At 57.7% G+C, this 25,631-nt stretch overlaps 1 protein-coding gene across 3 annotated transcripts; it reads right to left on the reverse strand.

Annotated features, from left to right (window-relative positions):
* Positions 1–5,793: 5,793 nt before the first annotated feature.
* IL17RA (interleukin 17 receptor A) lies at positions 5,794–23,633 on the reverse strand. 3 transcript variants are annotated; one of them, XM_059935008.1, is made up of 13 exons: positions 23,611–23,633; positions 16,759–16,783; positions 15,956–16,102; positions 15,140–15,252; positions 13,503–13,629; positions 11,844–11,891; positions 11,559–11,722; positions 10,874–10,957; positions 10,564–10,648; positions 9,604–9,615; positions 9,224–9,325; positions 7,909–7,950; positions 5,794–7,370 (listed from the first exon to the last, which is right to left on the reverse strand). In XM_059935008.1, the coding sequence occupies exons 6-13, from the start codon at positions 11,872–11,874 to the stop codon at positions 5,926–5,928; spliced, it is 1,965 nt and encodes a 654-aa protein (XP_059790991.1). In that variant the 5' UTR covers positions 11,875–11,891; positions 13,503–13,629; positions 15,140–15,252; positions 15,956–16,102; positions 16,759–16,783; positions 23,611–23,633; the 3' UTR covers positions 5,794–5,925. The 3 variants fall into 3 exon arrangements, with proteins under 3 accessions (XP_059790991.1, XP_059790989.1, XP_059790990.1); XM_059935006.1 differs by lacking the exons at positions 16,759–16,783; positions 23,611–23,633 and adding an exon at positions 16,600–16,729; XM_059935007.1 differs by lacking the exons at positions 13,503–13,629; positions 15,140–15,252; positions 15,956–16,102; positions 16,759–16,783; positions 23,611–23,633 and adding an exon at positions 12,283–13,491.
* Between the last annotated feature and the right edge of the window lie 1,998 nt (positions 23,634–25,631).

The following is a 25,631-nucleotide window of genomic DNA, read 5'->3' on the forward strand; positions in this document are numbered from 1 at the left end:
CAGATCTTGGCTCAGAACAGCTTTGGTGGGGTTTCTGGATAGAAAACCACGTAAGCTGGGCCTCCCATGGGCCCGCAAGAGTCGGAAATCCACCTCCCCACCTGTCCTTCCTTTAGGAAGCATGGTGTACATCAGAAAGGGCGGTGGTGACCTTTGTCCTCTGCTCTGGTCACAGGAGTCTCTAGGGAAAAGGCAGGCTGCGTGGAGTAGGGTGGCTAAGCCCCACTCGGCCCAGCCTCCCTCCCTAGTGACAGGGCACATCCGGGGGTTGCCCATGTACAGTCTTGATGTAGGACCTCTCTCAGCATCTTTGAGGCAGGATGAGTATTTTGGGGGGAGGTCAGAGTGCAGGAAGAGTTGAGAGCCAGGCCAGGGGTACCTACTCCCCTCCACCCTGCAGTAGGATGGGGCTGGGGGAGGTTGTAGGAATCTGTTTCCCTCCCTCCTTGTGCCTGGAGAGCTTTGTGTGGTGTAATAAACTCTGGACAAAGGGCCAGAAGTCATGGGTTGTAGCTTTGACTCTGTCACCCACTAGCTTCAGTGACTTTTGCTTTCTGGGCCTCCGTTTTGCACTTGGGGCTCCTCTCTCTCAATTTCTTGGGGGCTTGTTGACAGAAGACAGAGACACAGACGGGGCTGATGGCCTGAGCCTCCCTGCTCTCGTGGGGGGGGCGGGGAGGGAGAAACATGTTTGCACTCAATGTCCCTGCTCCCAGCCCCTTGCACACCAGGTCCAGGATCAGCTGGTTGGATTTTGCAACTAATTGTTCTTTTCCTGCCTTCTCTCCTCCCCAGGACCCCTCTTCTTGCCCTTTGAATTCCATGTGGTCAAAGTTCTGGGGCCCAGACCCTGGGGGACCCAGGAGCTGCTCCCTCTGTTCCCACACCCTCTCTCCAGCTTTGCTGTTTCTCTGCTACCTAATCTCAGTGATTGAGAAGGACTTTGTGTCCGAGCCATGGCCCCAGGCCGGCCCCCTGCCCCACCCCTTCTCCTGTTTGGATGGCCGTCTCCCTGCTGAGTGACCGCTGCTGCGACATCTCCAGGGTGTCGGGTATTCTGGTGGGAGGCTGTGGTGGGTTCCGATGAGCTGCACTTGCCGGCACCCGGCTGGTCTGGCGGAGGCCAGGCCTGTTCCGGTCCGGCTGCCAGCCCCACTCACCCCAGGACAGATGTCCTCTTCGCGACACTTGGTGCCAGCCCTTGTGCTCAGGGGGTCAGCCCCTGCCTTCTGGGGTGTTTTTCTTGAGTCCTTTTACTTACTTCCCTTGCCCCATTCACAAAAAGAAATGCCCCGAAAGTTTCATTTTTCTTGTTTTCTAGGAACACCTGTAGTGCGGGGTCCAGCCAGAGATGCTGTGGTGTGCCTAGCAGGCGGGAGGCACGCCGTCCCCGGGCCCGCGCCCGCCGTGCAGGTCACGGAGGAGAAGCAGCTGGGCTCGGGTCCCGGGCTGCCCGCCTCCAACGTTGGGCAGGTCAGGCCGTCCTCCCCTGAGCCTCGGACTCCCTTATCTTTTTGGAAAGGGCTTGGACCAGACCTTCTCTAAGGACGGCTCCGAGTCCATGTGTTTTTGTGGAAGAGAGCGAGCTGGCAGTCAGAGCCTGGAGGACGGAAGTGGCACCTCGCTGGCATTTATCACGTTCTTTTCTCCTTCTCTTTTTAAAAATAAAACCAGCTTCTGTTCTGAAAATAAAAAACTTGAGACTTGTGACAAGCTTCCTGTGTGGTTTGTTTTAAGATCTTTCCTGTCCTGGTTTCCTTACTCAACTCTTAAATGTCACCGTGACATCTGTCATCATTTTGCAGGTCTGTGTTAACATTATGGGTGCACCTTGGCTACTTCCTTCCAGGCGGTTGGCGGGCTCTTGAGGAAGCGGCGTTGGCCTTGACCCGGCCAGCCTGGTGTGGCCCAGCCAGGCTTCCTCAACAGAGCCAAGTCCCCTGGGCTCTCAGCCCGAGGGTGATTCCCCAGCTCCTGGGCTCTCACTCCTTCTTCCTGAGAATAACTTGTTAGAGGGGGAAAGGCTGAGAAACGACTTTTTAAATACTCTGCCCTTCTCTCCCCAGCCAGGAGCATGAATTCTTGTCACGAAGGAGAACAGGCCATGCTTGTTTGTTTTCAACACAACGGGGTCTGGGGAGTCTAAGAGAACATGGGGTCTGCACAAAAATAAGACTACGGTTGGACTTCCCTAGTGGCGCAGTGGTTAAGAATCCGCCTGCCAATGCACGGGACATGGGTTCGAGCCCTGGTCCGGGAAGATCCCACATGCCATGAGGCAACTAAGTTCGTGTGCCACAACTACTGAGCCTGTGCTCTAGAGCCCGTGCTCTGCAACAAGAGAAGCCCCCGCTCGCCGCAACAACGAAGACCCAACGCAGCCAAAAATAAATTTTAAAAAAAGACTACGGTCGTTGTTCTTTAGCACAGAAACAGCCGGCACTGTTCAGGCGCTATTCAAACGGTGAGGCCAAGGGCCCGCTCGCTTGCCCTGCCTGCCCCCCAGCTGGGCGCTGGCACCACCTGGCCTCCAGGGCCGTCCCTCACTTATAAGACAGCAGCGATGTCCCCTCCTTCACAGGCTGCGGTAATGGGGCGATATGTGCAAAAACGGTCCTTTCCGTCAAGACATTCACAATCGTAATGGGGACAAAACTTAACACGTACAATAGTTTCAGAACAGCAAAGACCGTGTCTTCATTTCTCCCTAAATGCGGATGGACGGTAAGGTGACCACCCTGACGACGTTCCTCGTGGCTGAGCTGCCCGTCGCCTGCTCAAGAGGGGAGGTCGTGTCGGGTGAGTCTGGCCCTGCAGCCCCGAGCCCAGAAGGATGGAGCCACTTGCTGGAGGCTGCACTGCGGTCAGGAAGGGAATCCGGGTCTGAACCATGTCCGTCGGCCGCGGGCAGCCTTCGGATGTGGCTTCCCTTTCGATGTCAGGTTCTGGCTAAAGAGCAGGGGCTGGATCCACATCCTGTGAGTCCCACAGGCCCCCAGTCAGGCTGCAGGCGGACTCTCTTCTCAGGAAGGGAAGGAGCCAGGGCGCTGAGTCACACTTAGGCGTGAAGAACAGAAGGTGACTCCCCCCAGGAAAGGGTGCCTGGGTATGGGGAGCATTGGACTAGACTTCTCCCATCCTTCCCCGTTCCTCTGACAGGCAAGGATGGTCAGTACGCTTGGGCCCTCACCGGGCAGGTCTTCGCAGGAAGGCCTCTCCGTTGTTTACCTGGGAGGGGAGACTGCCCCCCGCGGAGCGCAAAGGCTGTAGGATGGAAACCGAGGTCGTTCTGTGAGCATCGCACTCTCCCTTCTTTCTGATTCAAAGGTAAGCAGGAAATCAGTAAAATCCATCACACCCGGCGTTCAGAGGCCCAGCTCAACCTGCTGAGTGGATATTTAAGTGATGAGCAAAACACCCTTCAAAACCTGAGGACCTTCCTGAGCAGAAAAGAGAAGCTGATTCAGAACCAACGAATCCGGCAAGGTCCATAGCCCCACATAATCATTCCTCGTCTTCCTACAGGAAAAGCCGTGGACATCCACGAGGGTCATGTGGCCGGGGGTCCTCCTGCCTCCTCGAGTCCCTTCTGTCACTCTGTCCAGGAGAGGAGTCCAGGGGTGGCGGTCACAGACCGCAGGACATGGGCTCTTGGAGGACCTCTCTGGGTGAGGCAGGATTTTATTAGCCGAGGTTCAGAACAGCACGAGAAGAGAGGCCTGGCCTTATTCACACTTGATGCTCTCGGTGTCTGGCAAACAGCTGACACCACATTCAGGCTGACGGAGTCTCCAGCACTTGCGGCCAGCTGAGACCAGTGTGAGACTGGGGGCTCTGGGGGAGGGGGAGGGGGAGGGGGCGGAACAAGGTTGAGCACCTGGGGAACTTCACAACTCCGTTCACACCCGCCATGTCCACACAGGCACACCACGGAAGGGAGATTAGTGCTTGCCTAGCGACGGGAGGTTGGGGGTTGGGGTGATGATTAGGGGCTTAGGGGCTGGGTTTCTTTGGGGGCATAAGAAAAATGTTCCAAAACTGATTATGCTGAAGGTTGCTGAACTCTGAGCCCCTAAAGCCTTGAACTGTACAGGGTCCATGGTGAGTTGTATGAGCTGTGAATCCTATCTCAGTAAAGCTGTTAGGAAAAAAGGCAGGAGCCCTGCTGATAAAGGGAACATAGTGGACAATGCCAATTGGGGACATCTGGCCTCAAAGGCCAGCAAAGCAAGAATCTGAGGTCTGTGGGGAAGGCGATCCAAATGGAGAGTGTGCTCCCGGGACCAGGACCACGTGGGCTGGCCATCCTGCCACAAGGCAGAGCCCCGGCTCCAGCTGCGGAATCCACACTCTGCACGTTGAACATGCGCTGACTGGAAGCAGGGGGACCGTCCCAGAAAGCCTGTGGGAGCCTGGACCCAATGACACCCACCTGCATCATCAGAGGGGTGGCGCCTCAGAGGCTGGTGGATGGGGAGGCTCAGCTCCTCTGTCCCCGTCTTAGTCCGTTCGGGCTGCTGTAACGGAACACTGCAGACTGGGCAGCTTATCAACGACAGAAACACCCCTCACGGTGCTGGAGACTGGAAGTCCAAGGTCAAGGTGCCGGCAGATTCCTGCTCCACAGGCGGCCGTCTCGCTGTGTCCTCGCACGGCAGAAGGGCGAGGGGGCCCTGTGGGGTCTCCTATAAGGGCACTCGTCCCGTCCACGAGGCCCCACCCATGCCCTCACCTCCTCCCAGAGGTCCTCCCCAACACCATCACATTGGGGATTAGGTGTCAACCTAAGGATCTGGGGGGGACACGGACGCCAGTCTATAGCACTCCCGCACCTGGTCCTTTGCTACCTGCGGGCTGGCTGTGAGCTATGCACCGCCCGGGGCCTGGGCCTCGAAGGCCTGCTGCTACCAGGCACAATCTCACCACGAGAAAGGCCTCTGCCACTAGGAACTTCCTGACCTATAGCAACGTGTGACTCGACCGCCAGGAATTCTAACCTGAGTTAACAAATTTATTCATTCTTTCATTGATGAGCTCTTTCACACCCTGGTATCTGAGCGTGCACACACCCTGGTATCTGATTTCCCACCGAACTTCAGAATCCTCTCCTCCGGGCAGGAGCCTGGAGCTCCAGTTCAGGACTCAGGTACAGGCAAAGAGAACCCTCAATCCCAGGGGGGGACCCCAATGTGCACAGGGCTGGGGGCTCCCTGTGCTTCCCGAGCTCGGGGGCTGCAGCCCAGGGGCCCAGCCTGCAGCCCCGAAAGAATCCTTGGCCGTAGGTCTCCCGCTGACCGAGGCCACGCGTGGGCTCAGGCTCTGCTGATGCCGTCAGGGGCCACGACCCTCACTTCTATCTGGTCTCTTTCCGAAAATGACTGGGTGTGTTTGGCCCTCAGCCTCCTGACGGCAGCAATTCATCCTGGTGAAGGAGCCCCAGCCACACCCAGCCTGGCCCCGAGGCCTCCCCGGGCTGCGCCCACTGCCTCGCCTTCCGCGGCAGGCTCGGTTACAGCCCTGCCCCGTTCGCCTGCGGCCCTCGGCCCGGGAAACGAGCTGCTCCTTCGGCTCAGACATGTCCTCCTCCAGAAGCTTCTCCCTGGGCCGGGCGCCCCTTCTGCAGACTTCACGGCCCCGGGCGAGCTTCTGGCAGCCTCTGCATCTCGCGCCCCACCCCATGTGCTACCCCGTCCCTCTCACTGGACGGGCAGCTCCTTGATGGTCAGGGCAATGCCGGGCACAAAATAAAGGCTGAAGGAACGCATGACGGACACCCAAGGACACTGCCATTAGCTCCTGGGAACAGGCTGTGGATTCTCGTGGGGACGGTCACGGGAAGAAAGGTTAAGGGGACAGAGTCAAGGTGTTTATGTTTTAAAGGTACACGTCTCACACACGAGCATACACACGTCCACACGTGCACACCTACGGACACACGTGCTCACCGCCCTGGGCGGGGGAGGCCCCACGCGGCGGCCCCTTGGGCTCCAGGCCAGGGTTCTTGCGGAGCTCCTGGAGGAAGAGCTGCAGCTGCAGGCGCCGCAGGCTCTCCAGGCCCTCGGGATACAGCGGCTGCGCGCCCGGCCCCCCGCCCCGGTCCCCGTCGTCGTCGTCCGGGAGCTGCGGGGAGCTCCTGGAGATGTAGCCCTGGTCCGACTGCACCGACCGCCGCTGCTCCTCCCCAGGGGGTGCGCGCACGTCCTGGCAGCTCGGGCTCTGCTGCGGGGGCGGCAGCACGGAGCCGTCCGGCCGCCCCGCGGGGCTGCTGCGGACGGGCGGGTCCTCGGGGTGCACGGGGAGGAAGAGGATGCTGTTCCGCCCAGGGCCCCAGCCGCCCAGGAGCGGGCGGGCCTCGTCTCCCCCAGCCAGGGCCAGCCGGCTGGCGGCACCGCTCCTGACGGCCTGAGGCACGGGCTCCACCGCCTGCGCCGGAGGGGCCCTGTCCACCGGGACCACCGTGGTCTGGAGCGTCTGGGCCGCCGGCTGCTCCTGGGGCCAAGGCTGGGGCTCCAGCCGCGATGGGCCCCCTCTGTCCCCCGCGAGGAGCAGCTCCACCAGCAGGCTGCCCTGGGAGGCGGGTTCCAGCACCAGCGGCTCCTGCCGGACGATCCCTCCTCCCGGCGGCGGCTCCTCGAAGGCCTCCTCATCCAGGGACGGGAGGTCCTGGTCGTCTGCCGAGCAGAGGTTCTCGAGCTGGAACCAGTCGGGGCACTGGGCCTGCCAGCGTCGGAAGCGCTGCACGGCCTCGCGGAGCTGCTGGCCGCCGGGGCTCTGCAGGTAGTTCTGGGCCGTGAGCACCCCGACGCGGTGCATGCGGCCCGGCCCGAACATCTCCAGGTCCTGGATGCGGAAGTAGACCTCCTCAAACTTGTCCATGAGCGCGTAGCAGGAGGTGATGTTGAAGAGCTCGGGGATGTCGGCCTTGCAGCTGATGTCACTGAAGTAGCAGACGATGTAGGTGCCGAAGCAGGCCGGCCTCTTGAAGTCCGGCAGGATCATGTTCATGGCCGCCGTGAACAGGTCCCCCGCGGGCTTCCCGCGGTCACAGCGAAGCTGGACGGTGGCGTCCTCCCCGCCGAGAATGGCCTGCCACTTGGCCCGGGTGCCTCGGGAGCACAGGACGATGACCTTGGAGTTGCCCTCCACCACTTCCTGCTTCCGGCGGCCCACCCAGGTCATGACCCCCGCCTCCGAGATGGCCTGTTCCTCCAGCAGGTCGAGGGCCACTTCGGTGCCGCACACGGTGAGCAGGAACTGGGTGAACTTTAGGACCACGTCCACGTAGAGGGGGTGATCGGCCGAGTAAACGATCCACACCTTCCTGGGCTTCAAGGGTGGGGGGCTCAGGCTGGTGGCAGCGGGCAGGACGTCTGAGGGAAACAAGGGAAGCCAGGCCGAGGGGTCAGGCATGTCGGCGCTGACCACACACCACAGGCCGGGGACAGCCCCGTCCGGCTGGCCGGAAGACTCCCGAGCCCCAAAAATGCAGCCGAGACCTCAGAATAAGCCCAAGGTGGCTTCCTTGCCTGTGCCGGCTGCCTGCAAAACAGCCTGTGCCTTCAGGGAAAAGAGTCTCTCTCTCATTTTTTTATCTGGCCTTTAGCCTACATGTTAATTAAAATTGCTTTTTTTCTTACAAGACACAAAGGCCCGTTTATGGAATACACACAGCTGCTTTCGGGAGGACCTCTTTTCACAAAACACGGTGCCTTTACCTTCCCCTCCTCGTTCAGCCATGAGCAACTGTAAGCCCAGCCTCGCTGTTTGAGGTCCCCTCTGTTTGGAGCTAGAGGTGGGTCCCCGGCAGGTGCCATCTCCCGAGGGACAGGAGCTGACCGCGTAGCGCCTCCAGGCCGCTGCGAACAGACTCACCCCAAACCCAGGCTGCCCAAACCGGGAGGTGCCCACCTGTGCATCTGGTGCCGTTTTCATATTTTCTGTGATGGGACCCTGAAAGGAAAAGAAATGCCAGAAGTAATACTCCAGAAGTGTCCTTGCAGGAAGCACAAATCTTACAAGATGGCTCAGAACGGCTCTTTTGGAAGAGAAACAGGGACCAGCTCACAGGGGCACCTGCTGGGAGCTCTGCCCCACTCCCGACCAAGGGAGGGGTCGAGGCAGCACTTCTTAGACGCTCTGGGCCTCTGCAGGGAGACCGTCCCTCCCATGACCGCTGTGTGACCTGCAGGAGGTATCAACGCCTCTGAAACTCAGTTTCTTCCTCTGTGAAATGGGTCTGTGTGTGAAGTGCCCGGTACACCCCACCAGCTGGGTCACAAGTATTCTGCAGCACTGACACGGCTGGGACCCCCAGAATGGTGCCTGGGAGGTTACACCCCAACAGTGGCCATCCCCAAGCAGAGCTCCCCTTCAGGGAAAGCCCCTTCCCCAGACGTGTCCTTTCAGGAGGCAAAAGTCTTCCGAGATGCCTCCAGAAGTAGAGCCACTGGGCCCCTTAAATTTCCTCCTGGTATTTTTTTTTTTTTGGCTGTGCCTCGCGGCTTGTGGGATCTTAGTTCCCCAACCAGAGAGTGAAGCCAGGCCCTTGGCAATGAGAGTGAGGAGACCTAAGCACTGAACCGCCAGAGACGTCCCTCCTGCTGGTATCCTGAGGGTGACGAGGTAAACCAGCGTGCTTAAGTGACCACTCCGTCCTGGATGCGGTGAAGGGCCCCGTGGAGCAGGGCTGACCACCAGAGCCATGCGGCCGACGAGTACGTTTGGAACCTTGATTTCAAGCCCCACCCTTCGGGCCTCTGCCTAGAACTCTTGAGTTCCTCCCTCGCCCCGAGGAGCGGGCACTTCGGGAAAAGGTCAGACGTGCAGCACGAGAAGCAGATGGCCTCCCGACACCTGCAGAGACCTGGACGGCTGGACCCTCCCAGGGAACCTCTGCAGAAGGACCCTCTCGACAGGTCTCGCGCCCGGCTGGTGATCTTCCCCAGCATGAGCTGTGGCCACAGGGGAAACGGCCTCCCAGATCGGGGTCGTAGAGGGGCAGGGAGAGGCTAAGTCCCCACCCCGAAGACCCATGTTCTCTCCTGCTTAGATCGTGGCCAGAGAGGGCCGCGGCCGGAGGGAACCGATGCTTATTAACAGGCGGAAGGGCGGGGGTGCGTGGGGCTGTGAGCACAGTCTCCCAGCTGGTGCAGCGAGAAGGGGCACAGGAAGAGGGGCGGGGCAGAGGGGAAGCCCCAGGTGGGCCCACAGCCCCTGCCCTTACCCGGCAGCCGCCAGGCCATGCAGACGACCAGCAGGATGACGGAACCCACCAGCAGGATGGAGAGGCCGGGGATGCACCCGGAGACCCACAGGGGCACGTAGTCTGTGGCAGGAGAACAGCGTGATGGCGCGGCAGGGAGGCCTGCGACACCAGCCCCGGGGGCCCGCCCGCTGCCCTCCCTGAGCTGCCCTCTCTGCTGTGTCAGCCCTGGGGTCCTCAACCCACCGCCCACCCCGGGGGGTCCTCCCTGACACCAAGACGGGCCGTGGTCCCGCCACCCAGGGCCGCCTCCTGGTGCAGGCCTTCTGCCTGGCTCTGCTGCAGGACGGCAGGGACCTCTGTGTCGCGAGGCGGCAGAGCCTGGGAGGAGTCGGCCTTACCTTCGACGCCGTCTGCAATGAGAACCAGGGGACAGACTCTCAGTTACTAGCAGCGGTCACCACACCCACCACCCGCGTGCCGGGGCCTGCTGACGGCCTGGCCCGACACCCAGCCCTTGGTACAGGTTATTAAACTTAGCGACACACCTACAGGGGACACCTGAGCTGGTGGCCTACTGGGAGACACCCGCCTCCACCGGGAGGCCGGGTTCCGTCCAGGCCAGTGCAATGCCCGCGGCTTTTTGACTGGCGTCTGGCTGCAGGAGGCTTCTGAACGGGGAGTGGGCAGCACGCCGGGGTCTCAGGTCAGAACCGGGGCTCTGCCACTTCCTCGGTGTGTGACCTTGGACAAGGTGCCTGACATCTCTGTGCCTCAGTTTCCTCACCTATGAACCTGGCGAAGGGAGTCTCCGCTTCATGGTGTATGTTACATAGTACACAGTGCATAGTGCACAGTACTTAGTACACAGCACTCAGTATAAGGTACACAGTACTTAGTACACAGTACACACTTAGTACAAAGTATATAGTACCCAGAACCCAGTACATAGTACTTAGTACACAGTACTCAGTAAAATATACTTAGCTCTATAGTACACAGTACCTATACTGTGGTGCACAGTACCCAGTACTTAGTACACAGTACATAGCACACAGCACTACAGTGCATAGTACCTAGTATACAGTACTTAGCAGGTAGTACTATGACTCACAGTTTGTGAGAATTAGAAATGGACACGTTAGAGCACGCTGTTCACTACATGGTCCTTAACTGTAACTATGACAAGAAGAATCCCCATTTTTCAAGTCACGGAGGTTTTGAAAGGTTAAGTGCTTTGCCCAAGGCCACACAGTTAACAAAGGCCGTCCCCGCCCCAGGACCACGTCAGGGTTCGGGTCGGGCTTCTGACCTTCACCCACCCTCCCCCCGGGTGTGCCCCCAGCAACTGTGAGTCTCACCTGGGGTGTGCAGGACCTCTGGGCAGGGCACGGCCACCGAGTGTCGGAGGCAGTCGTTGAGGCAGCTGCTGAAGAAGGGCTGGATCTGCGAGGACAGAGCGCAGGGATGAAAGGCAGGGGGGATGTGGGCACACCTCGGACCCCGCCGGCCCCTCCAGGACGTCCCCGCAGCTGCTGGGCAGGAGGGGGCAAAGGGCCCTGCCCAGGTGAAGCCGGGGGCCGGGCAGGAAATCCCAGGAGGTAGCGGTGCTGGGTCCCTGGGGAGCATGAGCTGCACCTGCGCCCACCCCGTCTCCACCCCACTCCCCACCTGCACGTGGTGACGGCAGCACCAGCTGAGGTCTGGCAGGGTGAGCGTGACGTTGCAGCACTGCCGGGTGGCCTCCTGTGCAGGCTGCAGGATAGAGGGACAGTGAGGCCCTGGCCTCTGCTGGGATGCACCCCCAGGAGGCGCCGGGGAGAGAGGCTGGCGGGTCCCGCTCCGGGAGGAGCGACCCCTCCCCAGGGCCGTGGGTGTGTTGACTCAGGACTGCATCCAGCACCCAGCTGCCCCTCTTGGCTTTGGCCGCTGGGGATCTTGGGGACAGACACGCGTGTCCTGCACTGGCCCTACCCTGGCATCATCTTATTCCCTCACCTCTACTTCCCTTTGTCTTCATTTCCACATTTTAAAGTCTTCGAATCCTTTTTGCAATAATGGAATTAACAAAGCTAAACAAAAAGAGGACCAGGAGAACGTGGGGGAGGGGAGGACAGAGGGCGGGGCGCGCAGGGCAGAGACAGCCGTGCCGTCAGCTGTCGGAGCGCCGACACGCCAGTCACACTCCAGACACACACCAGCCACAGGCCAGCCACACTCCAGTCACACATGGGAAGGGGGAAGCGCGGCCCAGGTCACGCCCTCCAGCGCAGCCTGAGCGCCTGGGCTTCGAGGCTTGGAGAGGTGTCTCTGAGCCAAGCTGGAGGGTTAGGAGAGCGGCAGAGGGAGCGGTTACCACGGTCAGATCCATGACGCGCTGGAAGCAGCTCCGGTTCTCCGCGGGTAGAAAGCTGTCCAGCAGGATCTGGTATTTGGTGGACTCGTTCCACGGGGTGAAGCTCAGCCGCAGCTGGCGGGCCTCGAGGGTCTCCACAGTGAGGCTGGGGTCCCACAGGCTGCCTGTCCCACGGGGGCACAGACGTGGCCGGGAGTGAGGGGGTGGGCGAGCATACGTGCAGGTGTGCATGTGTGCGTCTGCACCCAGGTAAAGCCCCCCCCCAAGGCTGCCCGCCACAGCTACCTGAGCTCACGCAGGGCGTGGTGATCTTCATCCTGGGGTCCTCGCAGTCTGTGGACCGGGAAAAAGTGCAACCGTTAGCGCGCCTCCCTTGGAAGGTTGGCTCCTACAGCGCCTCGGACAGCAGAGGGAACCACCCTGTGCCTCTGAGGAGCCTGTTCAAAGCCGGCCCTTCAAAGACGCCCCAGGACGGACACTGCCATGGGCCAGAGGCCCCACAGGCCTGGGACCGCCCTGGCCGTCTCAGCCCTCCTCCCTCCAGGAACCTTCTAGATCCAGGTGCAAGCTCCCTGGACTTGCTCTGGGACCGAGGGGTCCTGGTCCACTCCTGCTCGCTCTCCCCGGGGGCTCCCTCTCCAGAGCCGCCTCTGCCCTTGAGGAGAGACGGACTGTGTCCCCCTCAGCAAACGGCAGCATTTCCCCAACTCTCCCCTGTCCTCACAGTAGTCTTGGGTTCAGCCCCTCTGGGGTGGGCCTGGGAAGCTGCATTTCTGACAAGTTCCCCGGTTGATTCCGTGGTGCTGCGGACCCAGGGACCCCGTGAGGACCACTCCTCTGGAGATGTCTTCTCGATCCCTCCATTTCCTTGACTGCAACTTTTTACTTTGGTTTCAGAAGGCACGTGAGAGGCGTGAACCACTGCGAGTGACAGGGGCTGCGCCAGTCCGCTTTAGGGACAGGGGAGGGGGCGGGGGGGGGTCACTCATTTGACAAATACTGGCTGAGCCCCCAGTGTGTGCCAGGCCCTGGAGATACAGCGGTGAGTGAGACAAAGTCCCTGCCCTCCGAGGATGACGTTCCAGCAGGAGAGACCGTAAAAGCAAATAGCGTAGTATCACGTCACGAGTATGTCAAGATGATGGAATGTCAGGGAGCAGGGAGTGACACGAGGGGCAAGAAAGCCGGGCGAACAGATCGTGTGCGCACGTGTGTGTGTGTGTGCATGTGTATGTGCGTGTGCATCTGTGTGCATGTGCACGTATATGAGTATGCATGTGTGCACATGTGTGAGCAGGGGGTGCCCTGGAGATGAAGAAGTCTTCAACAAGCATTTCCCGATCACCTCCCACACGCAGGGCCATTTGTGAGGGTCTGGAGGCTGCACAGGCGGGTGCGGGGTCCAGGCCCTGTCCTCAAGGGGCTGGGCGTCTAGGTGTGCTTGGCTCTGAACAGTGAGAAAGGTAGGCAGTGGCAGAGACGCTGGGGAGAACAGAGATGCACCCAGAGGTGCACACACATCAAATGACGCTTTGTAAGATGAGCCCGCCAGGCCTCCCAGGGGGAGGGAGTAGTGGCAAGAGGGGAAGGAAGGCGTGGGATAAATGCAGGTGGGATGTGGGGAAAGAACGAGGAACTGAGAGCTGGGGCGGGGCTGGGAGCAGGGCCACAGCTCTCCTGGGCCTGGCTTGTGTTCCTGACACGTTCTGGGCAGGAAACGTGCGTCTTCAGCCACGCGGAGGGACTCCGGGTCCCGTGAAGCTCCTGGGGTCGTGGACCAACACTCACCGTTTGTGTCGCAAGAACGGGCTCCGCCTTCAGGGAGTGGAGGCTGCGGCCACTCAGCAAAGAACCTGGCCCTGCACCTGTTTGTCCCGTGGGTCCCACCCCACAGGCTGACTGCAGAGCGAGGGGTGAAGGGAAGGCTGGGGAGGGCGCTCTTACCGGGCACCAGGAAGTTTCTGGACTGGTGGTTTGGGTCCCCATCAGGGATGGGCTTAGGCAGGTGGTGGACGGTCACCTCGTACTCCTGGCCGGGTTCCACCACGAAGTGGCTGAAGGCAAAACGCCACTAGGAGATGGGAGAAGGGGAGGGCAAACAGGTCACGGCTCTCACCCACCTGGGCCCAAAGTCCACCCCATCCACCCCCAAAGGATCAGTCAAAAGAGGGAGAAAACATCCACTACAGCAAGCTCCCAAATCGGAAGCATCTGTTTCTCTGTTCTTTGTTTCTTCTGGTCTTTCTTGCTTATAATTATTATTTTTTATTAATTAATTAATTTTATTTTTGGCTGTGTTGGGTCTTTGTTGCTGCGTACGGGCTTCCTCTAGTTGCGGCGAGCGGGGGCTACTCTTGGTTGCGGGGCACGGGCTTCTCATTGCAGTGGCTTCTCTTGTTGCAGACCATGGGCTCTAGGCGCGTGGGCTTCAGTAGTTGTGGCATGTGGGCTCAGCAGTTGTGGCTCGCAGGCTCTAGAGCACAGGCTCAGTAGTTGTGGCACATGGGCTTAGCTGCTCCGCGGCATGTGGGATCTTCCCGGACCAGGGCTTGAACCTGTGTCCCCTGCATTGGCAGGCGGATTCTTAACCACTACGCCACCAGGGAAGTTCCTTTCTTGCCTATTTTAAAAAACCTAGATCTGGCCTCATCAGGAGACAGTGGGGGCCAAAAGCAAGAGAATTTGGGGAAAGACGAAAGAGCCCCCTCCCCCATCGGCCCTCTCCAACTCCAGAGCACACAACGGGCAGCTAAAAACTACTTGTTAAGTGACTCTGCCTCCTTAAATGGGAAAGCCAGGGATCTCCTGAGAATGTCCTGGAGCACAAAAGTGCAGCGAGAAGGCTATGAGGTCCCCCCCCCCCCCCCGCCCACCTGCCCAGGCCTGACAGCATCTTTGTTGTGCAAACATTTTCTGGATGGTGCAGGTGACACACACTGACTCCAACTTCCCTGGTGGACCACGTGGGGGTCCCTGGTCCTCACCATCCTCCAGCAGTAGTTTGGGGGTCCCCACTAAACACGGGACAGGGGATCTGTCTTTGCTGCTTGTGTTTGTGGGAGCCCTGCCAGTGGCCACTTTTCAGAGGTAAAGCAGCAGTGTTCAGATGAGCCTGGGTCAGGACCACCTGGATGGCTTGTCACCACCAACTGCTGCTGTTTAAACACCCCCAGCCTCTGATTCAGGAAGTCTGGGTGGGGCCCTAGAACCTGCATTTCTAACAGCTCCCAGGTCATGCTGCTCGTCCTGGGACCACGCGCTGAGCATCAGTGCTTCAACCAAACTCAAAGAGAAGCCACTTCCGGCTCTGAGCAGCAAAAGGAGCAGCAACTGCAGCAGAAACCACGGCAGCTCTGGTCTGGGCAGAGCCTCTCCTCCTGGAGGCCCCGGGCTGACCCAGGTACAGGGCAGGACGGCAGGCGTAGGTCGCGGAGCCGCAACAGTGAGCAGCAACGTAAGGTTGGAAGGAAGAGCGGGGTGTGTGTGTGTGTGCGTGTGTGCGCGCGCGCGTGCGTGTCCTGCTCCCCACGGTCACCACCATCCCCGCCCTCCCCCGCCCACCGCCCCGGCTGGAGTCTTACCCGCTTGTGATGATGCCTCAGTGTGGACAGAAACTCAAACTTGACACACAGACGTTCGTTGGTGTTCAGCTGCAGGACGGACAGTTCCGCCCCCTCCAGGTAGAGGATGCTGGCTGCAGGACAGAGGGAGGAGAGGGGCCGCAGCTGCAGAGCAAGGATGACTAACCGTCGGGGTGGGGGGTCCCGTCCCGTCTGGGACGCTTGCCTGTCTTACCCACCCTCCGCTTCCGCTCCTTCCAGCTCCCTTTGGGCTGGATTATCCACTGCCTCGTGGACAGCTACCCCTGCTGGACACGGACAGCAACGCTTTACCCAGGGCTAGAAGCGAAAGCTTTGCAAATTTGTGGCTAGGGCATTGGCGACACGGCGTGGGTGTCAAAGGGGCGTCCCTGAATTTGAAGAGGACGCAGCAGCCAGCGGGGCTGGAGCCTCAGGAAGAGGACTCCCCCAGGCCGTCCACAGGTCTGGAGGCCCTGGTCACCCCGTCTTCCCAGTTCTGTGCACAGATCCACCCCTGAGAGGTTGGGGCACTGCTGTCAGGAGGGCCAGCCCTGCAGTCAGATAATTCACGACCTGACGCCTTTTCCAGGGTGATGAAGATTTTAGGCTGAAGAAAGGCCTTCCTTGAAGGATGGTGGGTTAACATCAAAACACTGAAAAAGGACTCACTGCCTGAATCGATGAGTCCTCTCACTAAATGGCCCCTCGTGTCTGAGCACAGGGCTGGGAGCCCAGTTCTGAGTCTGGGGGGAGGGCCGGGTGGTCCAATCTGTGGGTTCACCCGGAGGTGGGCAGCACTTCCAGACGCCCACTCACCATCTGTCTGAAGTGTCCACTCGATGTGAACCACGGGGAGCAGCTGTCCTTGCTGCGTGCGGGCAAAGCACAGCTGGGTCTGAACGTCTTTGGGGGACGAGGGGGTCAGGTTTCGAGGGTGGATCCAGGTGTCGTCCAGGCAGGTACCTGGGGGCCAGGAAAGGCAGAAATCAGAGGCTTGCAGGCTCTGCAAGAAACCAAAGATGCAGACCAAAGAAGACACCTCGCGGGGGTCCAGGGACCCAGGCCTTCACGGTCAGGCCGTGACCCTGAGACCGCGGCTGTGCTCTCAGCTGCCCAGCCCTGCTCGCTTTCCTGATGCCTGTCTGGGGTCACGGCAAAGCTCTGATGTCTAAAGGGCACCTTAGGAGAGATGACAAAGCATGCCCTTGGCTTTGAGAGGAAGCAGTGGCTGGAAGTGGGGCAGGAGAGTGGGGCAACTATAAGAGCTGCTCTATTGTTACGTGCAGGGGTCCCTAATGAGCACAGACACTTGAACTGTGCGCCTCCTCCTTGAATTAAAACACAAAACAAGGTCCCACCCCAGATGTCGCCCACTTCACGGTGACAGCTCTGGCAAAAGAGTCGTATTACAGATTCACCAGGGCAGCACCCCAGAGAAAATCCTAATGACAGGCCTGCACCTCCCATCCTGACTGCTGTGCGATGAACGTCCTTGACGGAGGTGCAGATGCGGCCCCAAATCTCAGGGGTCCTCGCTGGGGGCTGGGACCCTCGTCAGCTCAGCACGGGGTCAGCGCTTCATCGCGGCAACATGAGAAAAACAAAAACCGGTGACTTACTGTTCTTGACGATGCAGTTCAGCCCCTGCGGAAAAGAGAGGCAGGTAATTACAGACAAGAAAGAACTTGAATCCACAAGCTGGGCTCTGGCGTCCCCGGGCTCATTCTCAAGAATGAAACGCAGGCACCCTCCCTCTCTCTTTGAGGGACACTCTCAGGGGGGACCGCACTTCTCTCCTGTCAACTGAGGAGACACAGGGTGAGAAGTGGGCATAGCACATGGCAAACGGAACTGGAATTTTCTGAGTGCTTTTAGGAGCTGGGAGGCACCTTAGCCTCTTTCCCTGCCCTGATCTCAGAATGCTGGCATGGGGACTTCCCTGGTGGTCCAGTGGTTAAGACGCCACACTCCCAATGCATGGGGGCCTGGGTTCGATCCCTGCTCGGGGAACTAAGATCCCACATACCGCAACTAAGCCTGCATGCCGCTACTGAGCCCGAGTGCCGCAACTAGAGAAGCCTGTGCACCACAACCAGAGGTGCCACAATGAAGACCCAGCACAGCCAAAAAAAAAAAAAAAAAAAAAGAATGCTGGCAGCCAAGCCCAGAGAAAAGACCTCTGGATTTCGACATCTGAGAGTTGCCCAACAGACAGGCCACGTTCACCACCAGCCTGACCCTTACAGTAAGTTCAGAGATCAAAACGCCCATCTACACAGGGCATCCAGTCAGCTTTTAGGACCTCAGTCTTGAAATATTCTCAGACAGCCAAAGGGTACCAGATATTTAAGAAGGATTTCCTGTATGAAAAATAGGTTAAAACCCCCCAAATTAAAAAAAAAAAAAAAGCTCTTGGAGGAAATAAGACAATGCTGGGAACAGGATAAAATTAAAACAAACAAAATATAACAGTTTCAAAGAAATAAGAGAGGACACTTCATCCACATGAGAAGGACAGGGTACTGTGGAAAAATGAGCAAGCAGAGAATAAAAACGAATCTTGAAAATAAAAAATTCCACAGAAGGACTGGGCTATAAAATTCAGGAAATTTCTCCAAAAGTAGAACAAATACAAACAGAAACAGGAGAAACAATATATGAATATTTAGAGAATCAATTCAGGAATGATAAGACATGATTAACTAGATTTCCAGAAGAAGATTACACAGAAAATAGAGGGAAGAAATTAAAAAGAAAAGAAAAAGAAATTCTAGAACTGATAATTTCCATATTAAAAAGGTCCACTGAATGGCCTTCACAGCAAATGAAAAAAAGACCTAGACCAAGGCCCATCATGAGACTTCTGTAATACCAGGAGTGAAAAGAAAATCATAATGTTTACAGAGAGAAAAAAAATAGGCAACAGAGAGGAATCAGAGTGGCATCGGCTTTCTTAGCATCTGTGCTGTGGGCTGGAAGGCAGCAAAGCAGTGCCTTAAAAATCCTGAGGGAAAAGTATCTTTAACCTGCGATTTTTATACCCAGCCAAACTATCAAAAAAGCGTGAGGGGAGAATAAAGACATTTTTAGACACATAAAGACTTAAAAAAAAAAATCGATTCATCTATCTATACCTCTCACACCCTCATACATTTTCTTAGGAAACTGCGGGATATGCTCCAGCAAAATGAGGGAGTTAACCTCTGAGAAGGAAGATTGACCCACTGCCGCAGGCCTGGGGAGTAATCGGTCCAGGCTGGGGCTGGAGAATACAGAATGAAACTGATGGAATATGTGACATATGACAAATATCTGAATATCTGACATATGACAAACACATATGACAAAATCTCATAGAAGAAAACCAACATTAGTTACATGGAAAATTATGGAAGTGAAGAATGAAAGGAATTATCATCTCCAGGAGGAAAGAGAAATTATACCAGAAAAGAAATACAACCAAAGCACATGTACTTGCCTCAGCAGTGAAGATTAGCATTTGTTATAGTATAAACACTGACCATTGGGACTTCCTTGGTGGCACAGTGGCTAAGACTCCACGCTCCCAATGCAGGGGGCCCAGGTTCGATCCCTGGTCAGGGAACTAGATCCCACATGCATGCCGCAACTAAAAGTTTGCATGCCACAACTAAGGAGCCTGCGTGCCACAACTAAGGAGCTGGTGACTCACAACTAAGGAGCCTGCCTGCCGAAACTAAGACCCGTAAGACCCAGTGCAACCAAATAAAACACACAAACAAAAAAACACTGATCACTGATAGAACCACAATGGGAAGACTGGGAGGGGAAGCAGTGGGAGGAGGTAATGTAAGAAATTTAAATTTTCATCTATTATAAGTCAGTAGGTAATATCTAAAACTGACAAATGAAGAATAACAATATAAGTACATTTAGAAGTATGGAGGCAAATGCCAGAAGAAATAACTAGAACTAGTATAAGTGATCCTCTTTGGGGAACTGTTTTAGGGGTTGTGGGGGGGTGCAGGGACCTGCTGGGTTTTGTTTTAAACATCTTTGTACCATTTTAAAAGGATCACCATATATCACCTTGATAAGAGTTAATTAAAAGGTAGAATTTCATCTATGACATTACTCCAAACAAAGGAAAGGATTAAAATGTGAGACAGACAAATGAAAACATGAATTTGTTTAGGGGAAGGCACAGCAGACTTTTTCTTCTTATAATTTAATTTCTATGAGGAATTTACATTAACGTAATGTTTTCAATCGTGTAAAAAAATGCATTCAGGATCTTCTCTGGATACCACCAGGACAGATCCTGCTTTATTCCCCTCCAAAAAATCACCCCTCATGTCTTTGTTTCAAAAAGCAGTAGGATCAGAACATTATTTATGAGCTTGTGAACAGCACTACGTCAGGGCCTCCTGCGGAAACCCAAGAGGGGATGCCCACGGTGATGAAGATGACGGCAGTGGCCAGTGTTCACCGAGCTCTCCTTCTGTGCCAGGCGTCACGCTAACGCTTTGTACACACGTCTCATTTAATCCTAACAACGGTCCTATGAGGTCGGTACCATCATGCCCTTTTTACTCATGACAAAACTGAGGCACAGGGAGGTCAGCTAAGTGGCCCAAGGCTCCACAGAGCTGACACTCAAACCCGTGCAGTTTGGCTTCAGAACCCCGCTCTTAATAACAGCCACGCGGCCTCTACATAAAAAGGGGCGCTCACAACGGGTGGGCCCACCCTCTCCATCCGCGGTGGTGAAGATTACAAGGAAGGACTCAGACAATTCCACGGACATCAACAAGAGCCTGGTAGAGAGAAGAGGGCTGGGCGGTCACACACAGCTCTGCTTTGGTCCACCCTGGCCGGCCGCCTAACGTCTCCGAGACAGGTGAATGGTGCCGGCCCGGCAGCCCGTCGAGAGCTCTGAATGAAGGTATGCCTGTCACCCCCGGCGCAGGGGCTGCATGAAGCTGCAGGTCACTGTTCATGCCCCAGCACACTCAGCGCACAAGCCCTTGGTCCGCCCAGCGTGTTATGTGCCCTCCCCACGATCCCGCGAGGCGAGCGTCATCCCCGAATGGCCGGGAGCGCTGGGTCACAGCGGTGGAGGGACTGGCCAGGGCTGCAGGGCGGCTGAGAGAGAAGCTCCACCCAAGGCCCAGGCCTGCCTCAGCCACGTCCCCTCCTGCTGCTGATGCTATGTGCTGTCCGGCACATCTCAGACAGAGGCTGGCAGCCAGCGGAGGAGCCCATGGACTCTGCGGTGATGCTGCCAGCACTGGCCGCAGCCCTTACTGCCCGGTGCCCACACGACACAACTTGACACTCGGGGAGGGGCACAGTCGAAAGCTCTGGCGACCAGAAGGTGGGGTTAAACCCGCGGCTGTTCCACCCCCAGTCAGAGCTGCAAGTGCTTGGGGAAAAGAAGAATTTGTAAGGAACACACATCCTGTCTAGAAACTTCTGCGTTAACACTCCCACCGACCAGCTCCAAGTTGCGGGCTTTCTTCTGGGCTGGCGGTCATGGTCATGGGAAGCTGAGAAGGCCCAGGTGGGAAGGGTCCCCCAGGGAAACACAGTTTCTCCAGTAAGGATTGGATGGGAGGGGGGGGGGCACTCAGAGTCCCCTGGGTTTTGAGGCGCTAAATCCAAGCAACCAGAACCAACCTTGCTTGGTCTCCGCCTGTCACTGCTTCGTGGGCAGAGCTGGCTTCGTCATTCATCTGCCCACCCTCCCCTTCATCCTTTCGGTCCACAATCATCTGTCAGCCCCCATGTCCTGCGCTTGCAGCACTGGGCTGTAGGTGGTGAAGCCAGGATGCAAACCCAGGTCCTCCGGGGTCAAGTGTGGGCTTCCCCTGACACTACGTGGTGCTCTATCCACTGAAGCGCCAGTGGAGGGAGAGAAATCTGGAGGGTGTTGCTCCTCTCTTTTCAGGGCAGCCGTGGGCCGTGGGGGGCGTGTGTCTGTGGCCAGGTGTACGGCGGGGGCGGGAAGGCAGAGCCGGGGGAGTGCAGACGAATCTGCCAGGGGATCCCTCTCTGCTAACCCCACACCCCCATCAGGCCGAGCCCCTGTTCCCGCTGAGCAACTGAGGTCAAGCCCTTTCAGCACAGCTCAGGGGAGCCCCTCCCTTATTTCCCAAGGCTTCTCTCACTTTCCTGCCACTCAGACCCCCCAGTCCTCATCCTGCCCACCCATGGGCCTTGGCTCAGCGCTTTCCACCTCCTGGAACGCTCCAGACCTCTGTCTTGGAGGGCCGCCCAAGTGTCTTCTCTGCCACAAAGAACACCCTAGGCTGCAGGAGTTTCTCTTTTCCCTGGAATTCTGTACACTCACTAGCTGCACAGAGAGCACGCGCTGCAGGCTCCTGGGTGACTCACCGCCCCTCCGGTCATCAGGGAGTGTGTCTCTGTCGTTTCAGGACCTTGTATGTTGCAGGCGCCTGGCAAGTGGCCATCGAGAAATGAACCGAGTCCAAGCGAAGGACCTGCTGAGCGGGTCCCACGCTTTGCCCAGGAGTGGGAGTCACAAGGACGGTCCCCAAATCATTCACGTTAAAAGAAAAGTTTCTGGGGCTTCCCTGGTGGCGCAGTGGTTGGGAGTCCGCCTGCCAATGCAGGGGACACGGGTTCGAGCCCTGGTCTGGGAGGATCCCACGTGCCGCGGAGCGGCTGGGCCCGTGAGCCACAACTGCTGGGCCTGCGCGTCTGGAGCCTGTGCTCCGCAGCAGGAGGGGCCGCGACGGTGAGAGGCCCGCGCACCGCGATGGGGAGTGGCCCCCGCTTGCCGCAACTGGAGGGGGCACTCGCACAGAGGCGAAGACCCAACACAGCCAAAAATAAATAAATAAATAGAATACCATGGCCAAAAATCAGTAAAAATAAAAAAAAAAAAAAAAAAAAAGAAAAGTTTCTGTTAAACAGTCGCTGACCCTCCTCCACCCTCTTGTGGTGAATCCTCGACAAAATTAGGTCAGGAGAAATACCGCTTCGGTTGTTTCACATCCTCTGACTCAGATACTGAGGGTTATTTCTTAGCGCCAGTGGCAGAGGGGAGTGGGCCGAGGAAAACAAGAGGAGCGGAGGGGGGAGGACGGAGTGTGTGTGTGTGTGTGTGTGTGTGCGCACAACAGTGTCTGTCTCTTTTCCCTTAAGCCGGGCTTCCACCCCAAGGCCACTACCCGGCGGTGGGTGTGTCGCTTCCTGTGGGCACAGCGGAGCAGCTGCCCGGCGTATACAGACCAGCGGGACCCCAGACCCGGGCGGTGGCGGCCGCAGGGGCGGCGTCCTGAGGGTTCGCGCGGTCCCCAGGGCTCGCGCCGGAGGGGTCATCGCTCTGCCCTCACAACTCTCCCCGGAAGCTGCCGCCGCAGCCCCGGGGCCCGTGCGCCAGGCGCTGCGGTCGCGGGATCCCCGAGGCGCGGGCTCCGGCGGAGGAGGGTTCCAGGACCCGGGCTGGAACCGGGTCTGCTCCCGCCTCGCCCTCCCTAGGCCCCTCCCCACCCTTTACTAACCAGCGCGCCCCGCCTCCGGCGGGTCGCGCCTCCTCCGAGTCCCTCCTCAAGTGTGGGCCCCCCGCGGAGGCGCCCCCCGCCCCCCCACCCCCGCGCTGGGACGCTGGCCCAGGTTGTGCAACCGGCGCTGCGCGATCTTTCCCAGCAAACTCCGTGTCTTCCCGGGTCCGCATAGCAACTCCCGCCTCTCCGGGAGTCCTCCCCACGGCGGCCCGCTCTGTGCCCAAGCCTCGGAGCCCCCGAGACCCCGCGCGGACCTCCAGTCACTCGGCAACCCCGCGCCCCCGGCCCTCGGCCCCCGCCCCCCGGGATGCGTCGGGGTCTCACCTGCTGGGTGCACACGGGCGCCGGGTGGTCCAAGAGCCTCGGGGAGGCGCGACCCAGGCCCGGGGCGCACAGGAGCAGGAGGAGAAGCAGGAGCGACGGCACCGGCGGGGACCCCTGGGACGCGCGCGGCCGGCGGCGCGGAGCCCCCATGGCCCCGGCCTTCGCGGAGGGCTCGCGCCCGGGCTGGGGGCGCAGCGAGGGCGCGCCCCTGGCTTCCACTCGTCTGAGTCCCGAGTTAGCTCCCTCGCGTCCGCTTCCGGCTTCCAGCCCTGCCCCGGGCGGGCCGCGCAGAGGGGAGGGCTCGGGCCAGGACAGTCCTTCCGCGGGTCCCTCCCCGACGTGCGTCCCAGGTGCGCGCTCCTCCCCGCGCTCCTCCCGGGCTCCTCCCCGAGCTCCTCCCCGAGCTCCTCCCCGAGCTCGTTCAGCCCCGCCTGCGCCGCGAGCCGCAGGTCAGCGTTTCCTGCGCTCCAGCTCAGCTCGCTGCCATATTTTATCCCTGCTCTTACCGTCAGGCTGTAAAACTCTTATTTTAATACCTTCCCCTAGCTCTCGACCCCGGTCTTACTCTCTTCTTTTTCTTCGTCAAAGGAAGTCCTTTTTCTCAGTCCCTGTCTCTCTGTATCCTCACCCTCTTACCCAGATTTTGCTTTCCTGGCTTGCCCTCCTCCTTCTCGAGGTCTGGACAACTCCGCCCTCCGACGACGCTGGCCCCCCGAGGAGGTGGGAGCGCTGGTCCCCACGCAGCTGCGCGGGCTCTGGGCCTCCCTTGCCCTCGGCCGTCTGTGCCCCTAGCGCTGAGCCTGCGCGTTCGCCAGAGACCCGCCCCACGTCTGCTGAGGGTCCGCCTGGCTGATCACCTCTTTTCAGTCTCCGGTCCAGAGGAGCCTGCCTTTGGAGCCTGCGGACTAAGACCCTTCTCCCCGGCCTTCCAAGACCCTTGGTCCCCGCCACTCCCTGTCCCAGACCTTGCCCTCCCGTTTTATCCTACACGCTGCTGACAAGTGTGCCTCCCGGAAATGCACTTTTCATTCTTTTCCTTCCTTCATCCTAAGCCCAGCGTCGTCTGCATTTCCTTCCCTGACAACTGACCGCCTCTGCTGGCCCGCGACACCCGTGCACCCAGACGCGCTTAGCCCTTGTAATGTAGACAGGCCTCCCAGGTCTGGGGAGGTGGATCTTTTCGCTGTCCAAAGCACCCCTCACCCTTTGCCCTTTGCCCGCTGTTGGCAGACCCCTGACCTCCCACTGCCCGACAGGACCCAGCTGCATTAGGCCTGGAGCTCCGCCGTCTCCAAACACTTTTACTTGTTTATTGTAAAAGAATTTTGGAAAACTCTGCATCCTTCCATACATTTTTAAGATGACACCCGAAAATTTTCATCCTAAGTGTAAACAGATGTAGAGGCTATAATTACTAAAATTTGACATTTGGAGTAGGCAGGTTCTGAGATGTCCCCCACCCCATCCCACCTCCTAGTATTTGCCTTCTTCTGTATCTCCCTCCCTTGAGTGTGCGCTGGGCCTACTGACCTGTTTCCAGCAATAGAATATGAGTAGGATGAGACAAAAGACAATGGGATGTCACTGACAAGATTAGGCTACGAAAGACCCGGACTTGGGGTTGCTCAACCCTTTCCCGGTTGCTGTGCGCTGCCCACGGAAAGGCCCAGGCGGCCAAGAGCTGAGAAAGTTCTGGTTAACAGCCAGGAAGAAGCCAAGTGCGTCATTTCACAATGACAATGATCAGGAGTCAGTGATCAAAATAGTGCAACTATAACGCAAGTTTTGGTAAGTCCTCATTAAACATAATAGCAAACTTATTTGAACTTCACTTCTTAATGAGATGCATGGCTTTTCCTCCAACTGAGTTCATGTATCTGTGGACAAAAACTGCTTATTCACAGAATGGGACATTCAGCATTTTAAATATTTCAACTGTAAAACTCAAAAAACCTTGTTTACATAATTATGTCACTAGCTCTGTCATAACCATGTTACTCAATTCTTTGAACGATTTCTGAGTTATGTGCCTAAAATCACATAGCCATCTGTCACCAAATATTTTTAATGATTTGGCAGCTGGAAACTTGATGGAGTCCTTTTCAGTTTTGGTAAAGCAATATTTGGAACCCTCCTGACGTGAAAACGTGTCATCGGAATCTTACTAGGCTCGGGTATTTGGAATTGTTCCTTTGCTTAGGAGGTTTTTACGCCCCGGGGCTGGTGACAGGCCTCCCTCTCTTTTGAAAGTGAGAGACGGGCAGGTGGGAAGAAGAGGTGGGAAAGGAGGAGGATCTCCCCGCACCTGACCCTCGACCTCTGGCACCTTCCCAGATGGGTAAGTTCTTGGAAGACAACACGGGGGCGCTGGGCTCTGGAGACCCACCTCCCTTCAAGCTGGGGTCAGCAAGCTCTTCCTGCAAAGGGTCCGAGAGTAGATGTTTTAGGCTTTGCAGCCATATAGTTGACTCTGCCCTACACCCCCAAAGCCGCCAGAGACAGTAGGTAAATGCAGGATTGTGGCTGTATTCCAAGAAAATGTTACTTACGGAGACTGATGTTTGAATTTCATGTACTTTTCATGTGTCCCAAGATATTATTCCTCTTTTTTTTGATATTTTCCCCCAACCACTTAGGAGTGTAAAAACCATCTCAGC

This window comes from Balaenoptera ricei, chromosome 10 (assembly GCF_028023285.1).
Source record: "Balaenoptera ricei isolate mBalRic1 chromosome 10, mBalRic1.hap2, whole genome shotgun sequence".
In the NCBI taxonomy this organism is placed as follows: Eukaryota; Metazoa; Chordata; class Mammalia; order Artiodactyla; family Balaenopteridae; genus Balaenoptera; species Balaenoptera ricei.